General features: G+C 39.7%; 1 protein-coding gene across 1 annotated transcript; it reads left to right on the top strand.

Moving 5' to 3' along the window:
* Positions 1–1,889: 1,889 nt before the first annotated feature.
* On the top strand, positions 1,890–11,148 carry GMFB (glia maturation factor, beta; the record flags this gene model as incomplete). Its single annotated transcript, XM_010019350.1, has 6 exons — positions 1,890–1,986; positions 2,521–2,570; positions 3,542–3,591; positions 4,619–4,701; positions 6,847–6,920; positions 9,244–11,148. Coding segments are annotated over 6 exons (426 nt in total), but the record flags the coding sequence as incomplete, so codon positions are not given.
* Between the last annotated feature and the right edge of the window lie 2,855 nt (positions 11,149–14,003).

Genomic DNA, 14,003 nt, shown 5'->3' with positions numbered 1-14,003 from the left:
GGGGGGAGAGCGAAGAAACAGCTGTTTAGAAAGGAAGTTGTGATCTGCCCTTTCGACGGCCGGGTAAATCGGTTTCTGATAGTCTTGTAGTATGGTGGCTGAGGTTAACCAACAGCAGGAGCACCCACTGTGCTCAGTGGCACCTTTGCCCGCTGTCTGCAGCCCTTCTGTCTCTTGACTTTCTTCAGTTTTTACTAAAACAAGCGCCGGTGAGCCAACTTAGCCCCAACAGATGATCCATATCAGATCTCTCCATGTGTTTTGCAGGTACAGCCTTCAGGTTCTACTAGGGATTTATGTTTGTATGGCTGTGCAGGTGTCAACAAGGGTGTGTTGTGATAGGACAAGAGAGTATGGCTTTCAACTGACAGAGGGTAGGTTTACATTAGATATTAGGAAGAAGTTCTTCCCTGTGAGGGTGCTGAGGCTCTGGCACAGGGTGCCCAGAGAAGCTGTGGCTGCCCCATCCCTGGCAGTGTTCAAGGCCAGATTGGACACAGGGGCTTTGAGCAACCTGGTCTAGTGGAAGGTGTCCCTGCCTGTGGCAAGGGGGGGGAACTGGATAGTCTTTAAGGTCCCTTCCAAACCATTCTGTGATTCTGTAGCAGCACTGCTTACCCTGCAATGTCTGCTCGAATTAGGAAACTGCTGAGTCCAGACAACTGGGAGAAATGCTTCCTCCAGGAAAGAGCATTTGCCTGTCTGTTGTTATAGCTCCAGCTGGTAAAAGGAAGCAGAGGCAGAAGACTTTGTGCCAGAATTTGGTCAAGGTGGAAGTTTTTTTAGGAGTAACAACAAACATAAGATATTTACAAGGTGATTTTGGAAGTGGGGAATGAGAGACGTTTCTCTGCTTTTTGAGGAAAATCTCACAAACAAGCCAGTGTTGAGTATGAGGGGACAGAACTTGGAGTTTAAATAGCAACTTCTGATTTGTAAGCAGTGATTTATCTCTATGAAACACCTCTTTAGAGTGGTAGGCAGAGCTTGTGATAGGTAATTTTGCAACTAGTCGTTATTTGAGCAATTTTTTTTAAAGAAGTCCTGAAATACAGTTGTTTTGGCACAAAAGCCTTGATGCCTTAGAAATTTATGAATACAGTATATGAATAAGCTGGACATATTAAGTTTTCTTCGTCTAGCTGGCATGTATATTGTAGCTGGCAATAGAGGTTGTGTGTATAAAATGTTATTCAGGAAATGGCAGTGGTTGGCTTGGTACAGTTTGAAAATTGCATGTGTAATGGAAGATAACCTGCATAGTTGCTTGTGAAATAATGATTTCCTTCCCCATCTTCAGTGTGATGACTAATACGTTATCTGGACATCTCTTCTGAAAACTTGGAGTTAATCAAAAAGCATGTGTACTTTTACTAAAACGTCTTCAGTGTTTTCTGTGTGCATAAATCTTACAAGTTCGGTTAATATTTTTGTAGGCAAAAGTAAGCTTTTTCCCTTAACTACTGTCTGTGTTCTTCTGAAATACTAACAGTAGCTTCTGCTATTTCAAATTGCTGAAATTAATTTAGCACCATTCTGAGGGGCTTCCTTATTTCAGGACTTGTCTTGGCAAATGAACTGTAAAATTTGTTTACCTCTACAAGCTTTGAGAATAATCCCACTGCGGGAATAGCTAATAAAGTATTTCTAGTTAACAGTGTGGCTTTGAGGAGGGATAGTAAAACAGACAAGTTTTACTACCAGGTTCTGTTTTAAGCTGCGTTCATCCATGGATTTTCTGATTTATGTGTATGTTTTCAAACTTTAACAGGGTGCATGCAGTTCCACTTCAGTAGGGTTTATGCACATCCGTACGTGACATGGGGATTTTTTTCTGATTTACTAGAAAGATTTATCCTTTCCTCCGCTCTGCCGTTTCCTTTTTGTAGAGTGAATCTCTGGTGGTTTGTGATGTTGCTGAAGACCTGGTGGAGAAACTGAGAAAATTCCGGTTTCGTAAAGAAACCAACAATGCTGCCATTATAAGTAAGTTAAAAACAAGTCTGACAAAAATTGCAAGGTCTTGCAGAAAGTTCTGTCTCTTTACCTTCCCACGTAATGTTGCTGCTGTAACAGGTAGAGATGAGCCAAGAGGCTGTTTCTTGTATGAACTTAAGTTCTTCCAATTCTGCCTGTAATTTTAACAGTAAAGCAACACTTTTTCTGACACAAGACTGCATCTGCTCTTAGTATTTATACTTAATTGTAGCTCAGAATCTACCACTCTTTGTAAAATGATAGTAAAAGACATCTAGGCACAGTAATTTTGAGTTTGTAAGTTTTACAGCCTATAAGTAGGGGGGGGTGTTGACTTTTCTGTCTTCGGAATTTGAGGATAGTGTATTGCAGTGAACCCCGCTCAGACTGTGCACGTCTGACCTCAGTGATTTTGTGAAGTCGTGGTATGAAGCAGCACAATGGAAGCACAAGGAATATACTTGTGGGGGAATGTTAAAATGCTTCATGCATACGTTGTATAAATTGATAGAAACATTGATCTCTCTTTATTTTGATTTATAGTGAAAATCGACAAGGATAAGCAGTTGGTGGTACTGGATGAGGAGCATGAGGTTTGTTAAATGAATTGTAAATAAGAGTATCTTCAGCCTGCAATGTATTGTTGTCTCTAAGGTACTGCCTTAGTTTCAAATTGTTATCAAACTCTTAATCTAATTTGGGTCATGAGCTTATTTAAATGCATGGTCACTCTGCATGTAAAGCACAGCACTATTAATAGTGGAACTATGCAGAAGCAATTGAGTTGACTAATTAATTGCACAAAAGAAAAAGTTATTTTAAAGCTGTTAGGACACAGCTATGTGAAAAGCATTTTTTACACCTGCTGGCTGTTTGAAGAGGTTTCTGCTGTGTTTCCATATAGAGCTGCGTATTTGAATCTGAGCTGGTCTGCCATCAATTAGAAGCTAGGATTGCTAATCCTTTGCAGGCTCTAAATTTGATGGGTGGCATAATAAGGTCAGCCCAGCATGTAGTGTTTCTTAATAGTACATAGGGAAAAACTAAATCCTTCCCAGGGATTTGAGCATTAACCATAGCTCTTATTCCCTAGAATGTAGGAGTTAATGTAGCATTTAAATAGAATGAGGACTCTTTTTTGCTTGCTCTAGGAGGAAGGACTGATTTTTTTTTTTTTTTTTTTTTTTCAAAAGAACCATTTATGTAGCTGATTTTAGCAGATACTTTTTAGTGAGTGCTTGCTTCTTCTGTTTAGCACTAGAGTTAGAAAAGCATGATAGCTGCCAGCACATACAACTAGAGCCAGAAATATTTTTTAAACTCATTATGCCTAAAATAGGGATGATTACTCATGCTAACATTAATTTTGTGTTGGGTCATAGTAATCTGTTAGCACATGAGTTTTCCTAAACTGCTGTAGTAATTTGAGAGATGGTTACCAGTTCAGCTGTAGATATACACCTGGCTTACAGCTGTTTCGCTATTCCATTATTCTGCTTTAGCCTTCTTAGTTTACCTTGACGTGCAAGATCATGTACTCAAATATTGTGTTTAATGTTACCAGGGTATTTCTCCTGATGAGCTAAAAGATGAGCTGCCTGAGAGACAACCTCGATATCCTTCTTATACTGCTGGCATTTGGTCTTACTCCTGGAAGCTGTTCAAAACATTCAAAGTTGGACTTCACCTTCTTGGGCCCATACTTGCCTGTAGTTTGACTTTACCTATAGTTCCTTTGTGAGATAACCTAGGGATCAGTTATGATGTGCTGAGCAGTTGTCCCACTTGCTGGAACAATGACTGACACATTTAAGCCTTTCCGAAGCTTTTATTTCTCTTTAGACTAGATAATGTTTGGGAAAGTAAAGCGAAGCCACACTGCTGTTAATGTAAAGAAGTGAGTAAAATGTTCCAGTTTTGTATGTGACTACTTCTAAATGTAGAAAACTGCCTGTGTAACTTAGGGTCTGTTTTGGTACTTTCTCAGTATGTGGCCCTTGCTATTTTGCTGCAGTTACTGATTCTGGGAGTGCTGTAGGCATGTGATCTAGGGAAGAGTCCCTGTATTTAAAAATAAAAGAAAACCCAAAAAAATGGAAAAGAGAGGGACAAGTATATTATTCTTTAACTAGATGAAATAAAAGGGGCGCTAAAGTTAAAAGCGAAGAAAATACCAGCCTCAAAAGCTGGCTGGCACTATTCCATGTGCTGTTCTGAATCTTTCATCACTGTAGTGCAGTAGGAAGGTGTAAAACAGGAGTCCTAGCTAAAACTTGAGTCGTATTCAGCAAAACACCTGAAACAATGAGGTGATTAGTCTGCAAAGAAAGATTTGCCTTTTAATAAAAGAGAAGAATTGTAATTTCAGTAAGAGAAAGAATTTGCCTTTCACTAGCCAGAAACATGTTGGTGGGTGTGGGAAATCTTTTTACACAGCTGGGAGCATTTGTGATGAAACAGTGATTTTTAGCTCTGATGTGAAACAGTAACGTAGAGACAGCCCTTGCACCCAGCACTGGTAGAGAGGTTGGTGAAGATGGGCAGGGTCGGTTCTGAAAGTCAGATATGGAAGCTCTGATAACCAATGATTATATGCTATTAAAATCATTGATTTCTTAGTTTCTTTAACCTCAGAAAAAACATTTATTGTGTATAGTTACAAGTATCAGCATGAAGACGGAAGAGTTTCTTATCCTTTGTGCTTTATCTTCTCCAGTCCAGTTGGTGAGTGAACATTGTGAATAATAGCTAGTATGTGCTGTAAAAAATGGAATATTCTTTGCTATGGAAGATAAAATGAGTTCTTAATGCCAGCATATGGATTCACGTGCTTAAGACTAGATGTGCTTATGCCACTGCTGGAAGCAAGGCACTGTAAAGCTATGGCATTATCTGGAGACTTCTCTGGCAGAGAGGAATCTCTGTTCACACCATCAGCTCATGACAAGTGCTTCCATCTGCCCAGTTGCACTGTCTTTAGGGGTTGACATTTAGGATAGATGATAGAACAAATTCTTTCTTTTCCATTTCTAAAAGCTAAGCGGAAGTGTTGGCTTCCTGCATAGCTGGCCAAAAGATGTGTCTTCCTAAATGTGCCTGCGCTCTGTGTTCTTGGTGGTGTGCTCAGCAACACCCTCCTGTAAAGGAAAGGAGCGTAGAGCACTTTGCATGTAGTCGTGCAGGTTTAACTTAATGGCTTTCCTGTCACCCTCTATTCAAATCTTGGGGAATCTTCAAGATACGACCAGACAAGGCTTGGGATAAGTGAGGAGAGGGCTGGAAGATGCCACCACTGTTCCTGAGGGCTTCTGTTCACCCCGTCCATCTTGCTATTCTGATGTTAATGACTGGGTGGGGGGAAATTCCTCTCCTCAGGAGACCATGGGAACCCGTGTCTACCCGTGAGAGGAACAGGACTCTAAGAGGATTAGCGTAGGACTTGAGAGGAGAGTTTTACAGGGACCTGTATGCGGTGAGCGGCATCAGAGGATGCTTCCAAACAGTGCTGTGATTTGAGGTCTAAAGGGCTGCCACAACTGTTGGTGAAGGAGTGTGAAGAGGGCTCCATAACCCAGATCTGGGCAGGTGGAAGTGCTGGGTGAACAGACTATGTTTCAAAAGAAAGAAATTAATCTTGGATCATTCCAGGTTTATATAGAGCAGTAGATTCCTCTGCTTGTGCTACATCAACCCTCAATATAAACATACCTGTGCAGGGAACTGTGATTTTAATAGCCAAATTACCTGCATGTACTTGATGTGGATTTAAAGAGGTGAATTGCTCCTGTGGTTTCCATCTGTGTTCTGAGTTGTAACAGGGTAGGTTGCTGGTATTACTGGATTATCCTTGTTATCCTATAGAAGAAGATAAAGTGATTGCATTGTTTTACCCTTCGTTACTCAGGACTAGAATAACTAGATAGGTAAAAGTTTAGCAGCTACTGGGTATATGCTGCTTTAGTTACCTGAGAATCTTTGCATGAATGTTACGGGTGTTACTTCTCTTCTGAAGGAGAGGTATTTTGTGATTTAGAAAAGCAGTAAGAAACTTTCTGGGAGACCTTGAAAAAGCAAATCAGGCAGACTTGCAGTACTTCATAGGACAAGAGAGCTTAGACAATGCTCTTTATGGGTGGCAGGATTTAAAAGTACTTGTATCTAGAAAATTCTAAACAAAAGCCTTTTTGAGGTTTTCTGTTTCAAAAAAATTTCTGCAAACAAACAAGTTAGTGGTTAGGCTGACACTGGAGTCACAAAAACCATTAGGTGGGACTCTGAACAACAGTTAACTTCAACTATGACTGAAGTTGGTCTGTGTTCAGGGCAGGAGGAGGGGAGTGTGTGTCACTTTGACCTACTAATTCAGTTGGGGTATTTGGGGAGAGATTAGGAAAAAGAATAACAAATTTGAACCAACTTGGCTTGTTCTCAGTTTTGACTCCAGCTCAAAGGCATATGATACAAAGATCTGTGTAACTGTAACGAGGAAAACCATGGGAATCTTCCAGAAATAGCAAGAGGGTGAAAAATTGAATGTAGTGTAATCAGCACATTACTGTAGTGGCAGGAGGTACTGCTTTGTTGGCTCTTGTGGTTTGACTGCTGCCATATTTGATGTTGGCTCAGAAATGTTGGCATGTTGAGACTACCAGTTCAACCTGCACAAGTGTTACTTCCGAAAACGCCTTTCAAGTACTAGATATGAAAGTAAGAGCAAGGGTGAGAATGTGCATAAAGAAATAGGTCACTTTTCCTAAGTGACCTCAGCTTTCAGTTTGGATTCTTTAAACAAAAAAAAGAAGAAATTCTATTTGAAGTGTTGCAGTCAAAATAACTAAACAAAACCTCTGTTTTCCCACACAACTACAGGATGTAAGCCTGAACAGCAGATGATGTATGCTGGAAGCAAGAATAAACTTGTACAGACAGCTGAACTCACTAAGGTATAACTGTCTCTTCCTTAAATGCAAGTTGCAGAAGGTGGCTTGTGCCTTGCTTGAACCTATCGCAAGAAAGATGTTACCAGACTTTGTAATTACACTGAACAGATTGTTTTAGGAAGTCTGAAGAGAGGAGTACATGTGGGGATTTCTGGAGGTTGAGGATTTAGGAAGAACAGTAGTCACACATATCCTTTGGTAGGATGGATGTCTTTACTTTGGGGGGTGAATTTATTGATGGGAGGAATAGACAGAAGTCTTAGTATGGTGTGGCACAGACTAGTTTTGCTGCACTGTTTACGGGGTTGTATGCTTGCAGAACATAGCCTCCAGAATAAGTTAGTGTGTACCAAGTGCTGAACAATTCTAAATCTTCTTTTGTTTCCTTCCTCCAGTACTGAGATGAAAAGAGATCACTGCATTTACTAGGGCTAGGTGTATATATGTTTAAAAATGAAAAAAGCTACCTAATTGTCATTTGGGAAATCTTTGAAATCTCTGCTTTTAATTGGTACCTAGACTTCAAATTCTGGTTCCAACCAGTAAGGCTAAATAGTCAGTGGTCACTTCGGGTTTTTCATATGTGAAATGACTTCACCATTCCCCAACAGCGCTCTTCCCTTTTGGTCTTCCTTATCCTGACTGAGTACTGTAACATCCCAGTAAAAATGTATATTGGGCTAGTAAGAGAATTGTGAACTTCTACCTGTTCTAGCTGTACCATGTAAGAAAGGACCTTTTTGTTTTAAATTAGATGTCAAGTTGGCAGAACTAAATAGGAGTGAAGCAGAAGAGAAGATGGTGGAAACAATCAGTACAGCCCCAAGAAATCTTTGTTTAGGTCTGTTGAAACTGCATCTTAAAGGCCTGACAACTCTAGCATTTTTGATAGGAAGGATTGCTCAAGGAGGATGGCAGTTTTCAGCAATAGAGAAGGAAGAGTTGATTGGTGAGGCACTGGAATAGGTTGCCCAAGGAAGTTGTGAATGCTCCAACCCTGGAGGAGTTTAAGGCCAGGCTGGACAGAGTCTCGGGCAACATAGTTTAGTGTGTGGTGTCCCTGCTCATGGCAGGGAGGGTTGGAACTAGATGATCTTAAGGTCCTTTCCAACCCTAACTATTCTATGATTAGAAGGTGAAAGCCTGGGGACTAGCTCTATGTGAGTTACTAGCACCCGTCAAGTAGGAGAAATTCACTCTGAAAGGGTTTTGAATGAAAGCCTAGGAGTGAATATGGAGGTCTGATCATTTTCCTTCTGAAGCTGGAGAAGATAGCCTGACTTCAGGTTGCTTACTTGCACTTCAAATGTGCTTTATTCTTGCCACTCACGGAGCTATGTTTCATTTTAGCTCATGCTGCGACTTCCTCCTGGTGTGATTTCAGCATGTGACTCAGCTGAGTCCTTTTATTTTTCCAGTGGCTTGCATATTAGCTTGGCTTCTGTTAAACTGTTCTTATAACACTGAATTTTGTGGGTTCCCCTTATCTTTTACTTTAAAAAAATCAGTATTGGTTTGATAGTAGTGGATTACTGTCCAAATACACAAAGCGGTGTTCAGAGCAGAGATGGAAAATGAGGAAGAAAAAATACAAAACTTGAGTTGTTTCCTGAAGAAGATTAAAATGATGAAATGGCTGAGGACAGGACTAAGTAGGAAGTTCACTCCAAATGGCAGGTTCACAGAGAACCTTGTTTTGTGAGTCTCAAAATCCCAACCATTCTGTTGGCCTGAGCATGCTTTTTGCAGCAAGGTGCTCCATACCATTAGAATCAGATAACTGATTTGGTGCTGATGTAGCTTTATTTTCAGTGTTGTCAGTATTTAAAATTTTAAAATATTTTTGTTTTCGTTGCTAGAAGAATGCTTTTGAAAACCTGTGGATTTTTAAGGTCTCATCCATCCCAACCCATTCTGTGATTTGTAAAAGTTACTTGGCTTTACCAGATGTTAAACTTGTTTGTATTCTTCAAATAGACAGGTTTTTTTTGCTGAGATAACAATTATGAGATGGTGCCATTTCAGAGTAACTTTAAAATGTAGTACATGTGCTGTTGCCACATACTCTTAAAGAAGAGGGAAGCCTAGAAATAGGAATTACAGTATTCTTGTTCCAGTTAGGAATATTCCTTGCCACTTAATCTTGTGGATTTTCCACTGATGTTACTTTAGAATACTAACCAATCCTTTCAAGAAAGCACATGAAAACTCTAGCTTGGTTACTGGCTTATTACAGCTCAAATTGTGCCTTCAGTTGTCTTCATTGTATGCTTATCCCTTTCAAGTACCATCACCTCAAGAATTTCTGCAATGCAATTTTGTTTAGGTATTTGAAATAAGAAACACAGAAGACCTAACTGAAGAATGGCTGCGTGAGAAACTGGGCTTCTTCCATTAAGAAAACCTCTGTAATAAGTATTTATGTACCATCCTGATAATACTGGAACCAGACGTGAATACTTACATCTAAAAAATGCACTGTATTTACATCTGTCTCCTGCAATATCTCTCTTGTGCAAAGTTTGTGCAAAGAATAGCAGGTCTGTCTCCTTGAAGTAACAAATCTTTGCAGGTGTTTCCTTATTTGTACCTGTTAAAAGGGAATACTCCTCTGCAGGGACTCCTTTTGCACTCTTGTAACTAATATTTCTATAACTAAAACAGTTCAGTTCTGGATTTATAACTATTTCCAAACATAATTTGGAAGCTGACGCTAACTTTTTCTGAGCTACAAATGCATCCTTATGACATACTAGCCATTTATATGCAAAAATTGTCTACTGTCACCTACTTTTCAGATTTTGTGATTTAATGTCAGTAATGAAAACTACTCCCTGGAAGCATTTAGTATTAAAAAGACAAAATCATTGTATAGCAAATCTTTCCATCGAGTCTATGTGAAATTTCTCAAATTCCCGGAACTAATTTTTGTTATTCCAGTAATTCCTCAGTTGAGTCAGTCTTAAGAAATTTCAGGGCAAAGCTTTGACTGTCCATTTCTCATGCTAATACAGTCTTACAGGAACTAGATGATAACTAAGGGCTGAATTACAACTCTGGTTACTCTTGTACCAGATGTCTTGCATATATAACTTATTACACTGTTAAGAAGTTTACCTCTGCTCATCTCCTGTTATATGAACACGTGTTAATACTGTGTGCCTTTAATTTGTTAGCTTTAAAATGACTTGAGAATTTTACACTGCCACTTACTACAAATTTGGTAAAAGCTTTGTTAAAGAATCCAAGTAACATTTTTTTCCTAGTGCCTATTGTTGCAGCTGACATCTGTTTAAATAAAAAGAAGCCAACCTCATTTTCTTTGAAATTCCAGTCATCTACTCCATTTGTAGGAGTCAGGAGGTTAAAGCTTTTCATGATAATGAATGATTTATATCTCTTTTGTTACAAAAGTTGGCCACACATAGCTTTTGAGTACTTAAATTACAGTCTCTTTCTTAACTGCTTGTTGGTCAAAATTACATTCCAGATAAAGCTTTTGCATAAGTGATAATTTGATTTTTCATTTACTTACGGTTCATCTCTTTGAAACAGCAAATATTCTAATGTGAAAATAGTATTTAACTTTTATAAATGACCAGTCTTTTTACAGGTCTGTTTTATATTGAATAGAGTAGTTGTCTGACATGGGACATGTTAAGCCCATGCAGTGGCAAAAGGAGTACTCATGTGACAGTATCTCACTATCTTGTGTTTGTTGTGCTGCTGAATAAGTATCTGCATAAGAGCAGCTTCCTGTTGATAATGTACCTTAAAATACAGCTGCCCTAACAAATCTGTTTGGTGGGAAGGAATGCAGTGTTAAATTTGGAGGCCAGTATTTCATGCTGTGAAACCTTTGCTGAAAGGAGGTTTATTTTCATTTGTAAACATATGTTGTGTTAGTGTTAAAACACTAATTCCCCTGACATCACAAGGAATTAATTTGCAAAGGTCCTCAGTGTTGGTAAATCTCTTCTTAGTTTGATGTTACTGCTCATTTATTTGTATACAAACCTGACTTGAGAGGAGCTTTTCAAAATACATGTTAGAATGATGCAATTAAATTGATCTTTCAGTTTGGAAAAGAAATGCTTGTAACTAAATTTCTATGTTAATGTAGTGAACTGGAAAAACAATTTCACTTCCCTGGACAAAAAAAAAATTCGATTATGAAACTGTTGCTTGATCATGGTGTACTACAGATCAATAAACCCCATGCCTTTTGTGACAAACGTATAAATAAGACTTTGGCTTGAAGAATAGCGTCATTTTAAGTATCACTCTTGAAACAGGAACAATTGATCTCATTTTGTGGTGTTGTGCTAAGGGTAAGGCATGTCAAAGTACAGCGTGGGTGAGAGGGAAGCTGCCACTGGCAATGTTCAGCTTGATTTGCGGTGGGGAAAACTGGATTAATCATCTTTCTCATTGTACTTTGTACACTGGTGGGCTGCCAGCATCCAGCTGCTGCTTGCACAGGTCTTGACAAAAATAACAGTGTAAGGGCCTGTCTCTCAGGAGGGGAGGAGCTGCTGCAGCCAAGTGATTGAATTTGGTTCTTCATCTCTGCATCACTCCACCTTCTGCCAAGAAAATATTGCTGCTTACAGCTGTATCAGAAAGAAGTTCTTATTGCCTCCACTCAAGGACTTTGTGCCTTGGGTGCTGCCCCTCAAGCCTTGCAGAAAGTAAACGAATCCTGATGAGAGTGCTAAAGCCCACTTTCTTGTGAAGGGTGATTCTATGATGCTGCTCAGCCCACCAGTATTACTCATCAAACAGCCCTGGTAGCTGTATCTCCTTCTGCTCTCTGAGCTGTGGAAGTGAGGAAGCAGCTGCAGGTACTTGGAGAATGAGAGTGCAGAGGATGTTTGCTGTTCTAGGCTTGTTTGTGGTTTCCTTATTTTTAATACAGCGTTTTGACACAACTGTATGGCGTTTACTGTCCTGGGCTCTCAAGATACAGGTAGTGCTAATGCTTGATTAAACAAAGACATTAATCATGTCAATCTTCCTGCACAAATAATACTTGTTTTTTATATTTTTTTCCTACCTTATCTTTTTTTTTCTGTACTGCTGCCCCCTTAAGGGAGGCACATGTGTCCATGTTCAGGAGGCCAGTATGTTCTCACTGCGCTTTATTAGCGAGTTGCCCATCTGTAATCATACATTTTTGTCTTGAATTTTCAGATCTTTAAAGAGGGTTCAGACAAAAGGACAACATAAATTAACTGAAGGCACCTATGGGAGCCTTTGTAGCTAAAGGTCTGAGAGTCAGCATTTTCCATTGTGAGCTCCTATTTTTCAGGAGCTTGTAAGTTGGCCATAAAATCCTTGGCCTGGAGTTAAAATTGAAGGTCTCTCAAAGGGAGAATTCTGCCACAATTAACCTGGTTTGCTTTAAATATTGACTAGATGGCTGGGATGCAGCTCTTGTAATCTTATTAATTGATGGTAGACTGAATTAAAGCATGAGTTTGCATGTCAGCCTGTAAAATGGACTTGTTTGAATATTTTTAACAAGAAAAAAAATAAATGCTGGTATTTGATGGTTTTAAGTGTTTCTAGTACCATGAATGCTGTTTTGATCTATCAAAGGAGGCAATAATGTGGGTGTTGACACCTTTTCATTTCTCCAAAGGAGCATCTTAGGCATTTGTACTAGGATTCCATTTTTGTATTTTTAACTTATCAAAGTCCAGAAACTATGTTAAACTGGTAACAAGGGTCTGAATCAAACATGCAAAAGCGAGGGAGTTCAGTTCCTCACTTCAATGTGCTCAAAAAAGAAATACACAATACATTTTGTTTGGATACATCTAGTGAAATGGAGGTGTGGTGTGATCCAGACTCAGTGTGACCTGCGTGCTGTGAGACGTCAGGGTTGGCACCAATGCCGCAGGTAGTAAAAGGTGCAAGAGGTTCATGGCCAGTTTTGAGAATTTGGCAATTCCATGAAAAGAACAGCACAACTTCCATATGCTGTTTAGTCTCTGCTAGTTCACATTGCATGTTTACTTTAAACCAAATCTTTTTTGCTAAGCGTGGTGCTTGTATTGGTTTAAATAAAATGTTTAATTAAGAGGTTCTGGTGCCCTGTTTTAATTGCAAAGTAGCACATCTAGCATGGGTGTCTGACAGAGAAAATCTGTTAATACTAGTCATAACTTTCCTCCTTTTCTCAGCTTCCCGGAGTTTACTTTGGACTTGTAGTGTGGTCTTCAGTCCTGAATGTGCTCCCTCACTTGCTCTTCTACCCAAAGTAATTCCTCTTTCCATCTGTTGTGAAGGGTGGCAGCAAGGGAGAGGACAGCAGCTGATGGAGTACCACAGGGTAACTGCCATAGTCCTCTGCTGCTTTGCATCTCCATGTCACAAAACTCAGTGTGTATATTTGTGAGCTGTAGGCACCATGAGAGCTCAATTTCATTCCGAAATGCCACATAGACTTCCATGTTGCACTTCATCCACAAGGCCAAGGCTCCTGGCATGACCTGGAGCAGTGAAATACAGTATAGAGTGCAGGTGCCAACTGAGCAATGTTAAGAGTAGTTGTTGAGGAGGCCTCAAAGCTTGAAGGAGTCCTCTTTCCTGGCAAAAGACCACTAGATTAATTTGATTGAAACACTTGTTTTCCTCATTCTTGTTGACACTTTATTCCTTTCTTGATCTTTGGAGGGTTGTGGGGCTTTTATATTGTTGAAAAAACTACTGAAGGTAACCCAAGGAATTCATACTATGACATACATTGCTTCTGCCAATGCTGAAGAACAGCACTAATGGGCCCCAGATTAGGCATGACAGAGGTAACCTCCTTGTCTCTCAAGTGAGCTCTGTGAAGGAGAAAATGCACAGCTGCTTCAACATATCTGGTCCTTGAATGGCATCTTGATGGCCTCAGTATACTGAAATAAGATCTGTTGCCAGAAGCTCTGAAGAAGCCAGTTTATGCTGCTGTGGGAGAAGAATGGTTCTCAAGAACAGCTGATTAAAGCAAAGGCGGGGGGAAAAGGAATAAATAGTGCTCACATCAGAGCGGGAGGTCACCTGTGGAGTCCTGTGGCATTCTTCGTTGTTCACTGA

This window comes from Nestor notabilis, unplaced genomic scaffold (assembly GCF_000696875.1).
Source record: "Nestor notabilis isolate BGI_N333 unplaced genomic scaffold, ASM69687v1 scaffold7970, whole genome shotgun sequence".
In the NCBI taxonomy this organism is placed as follows: domain Eukaryota; kingdom Metazoa; phylum Chordata; class Aves; order Psittaciformes; family Psittacidae; genus Nestor; species Nestor notabilis.
The sequence above is the reverse complement of the archived record's forward strand: the minus strand, read 5'-3'. Positions and strand labels throughout refer to the sequence as shown.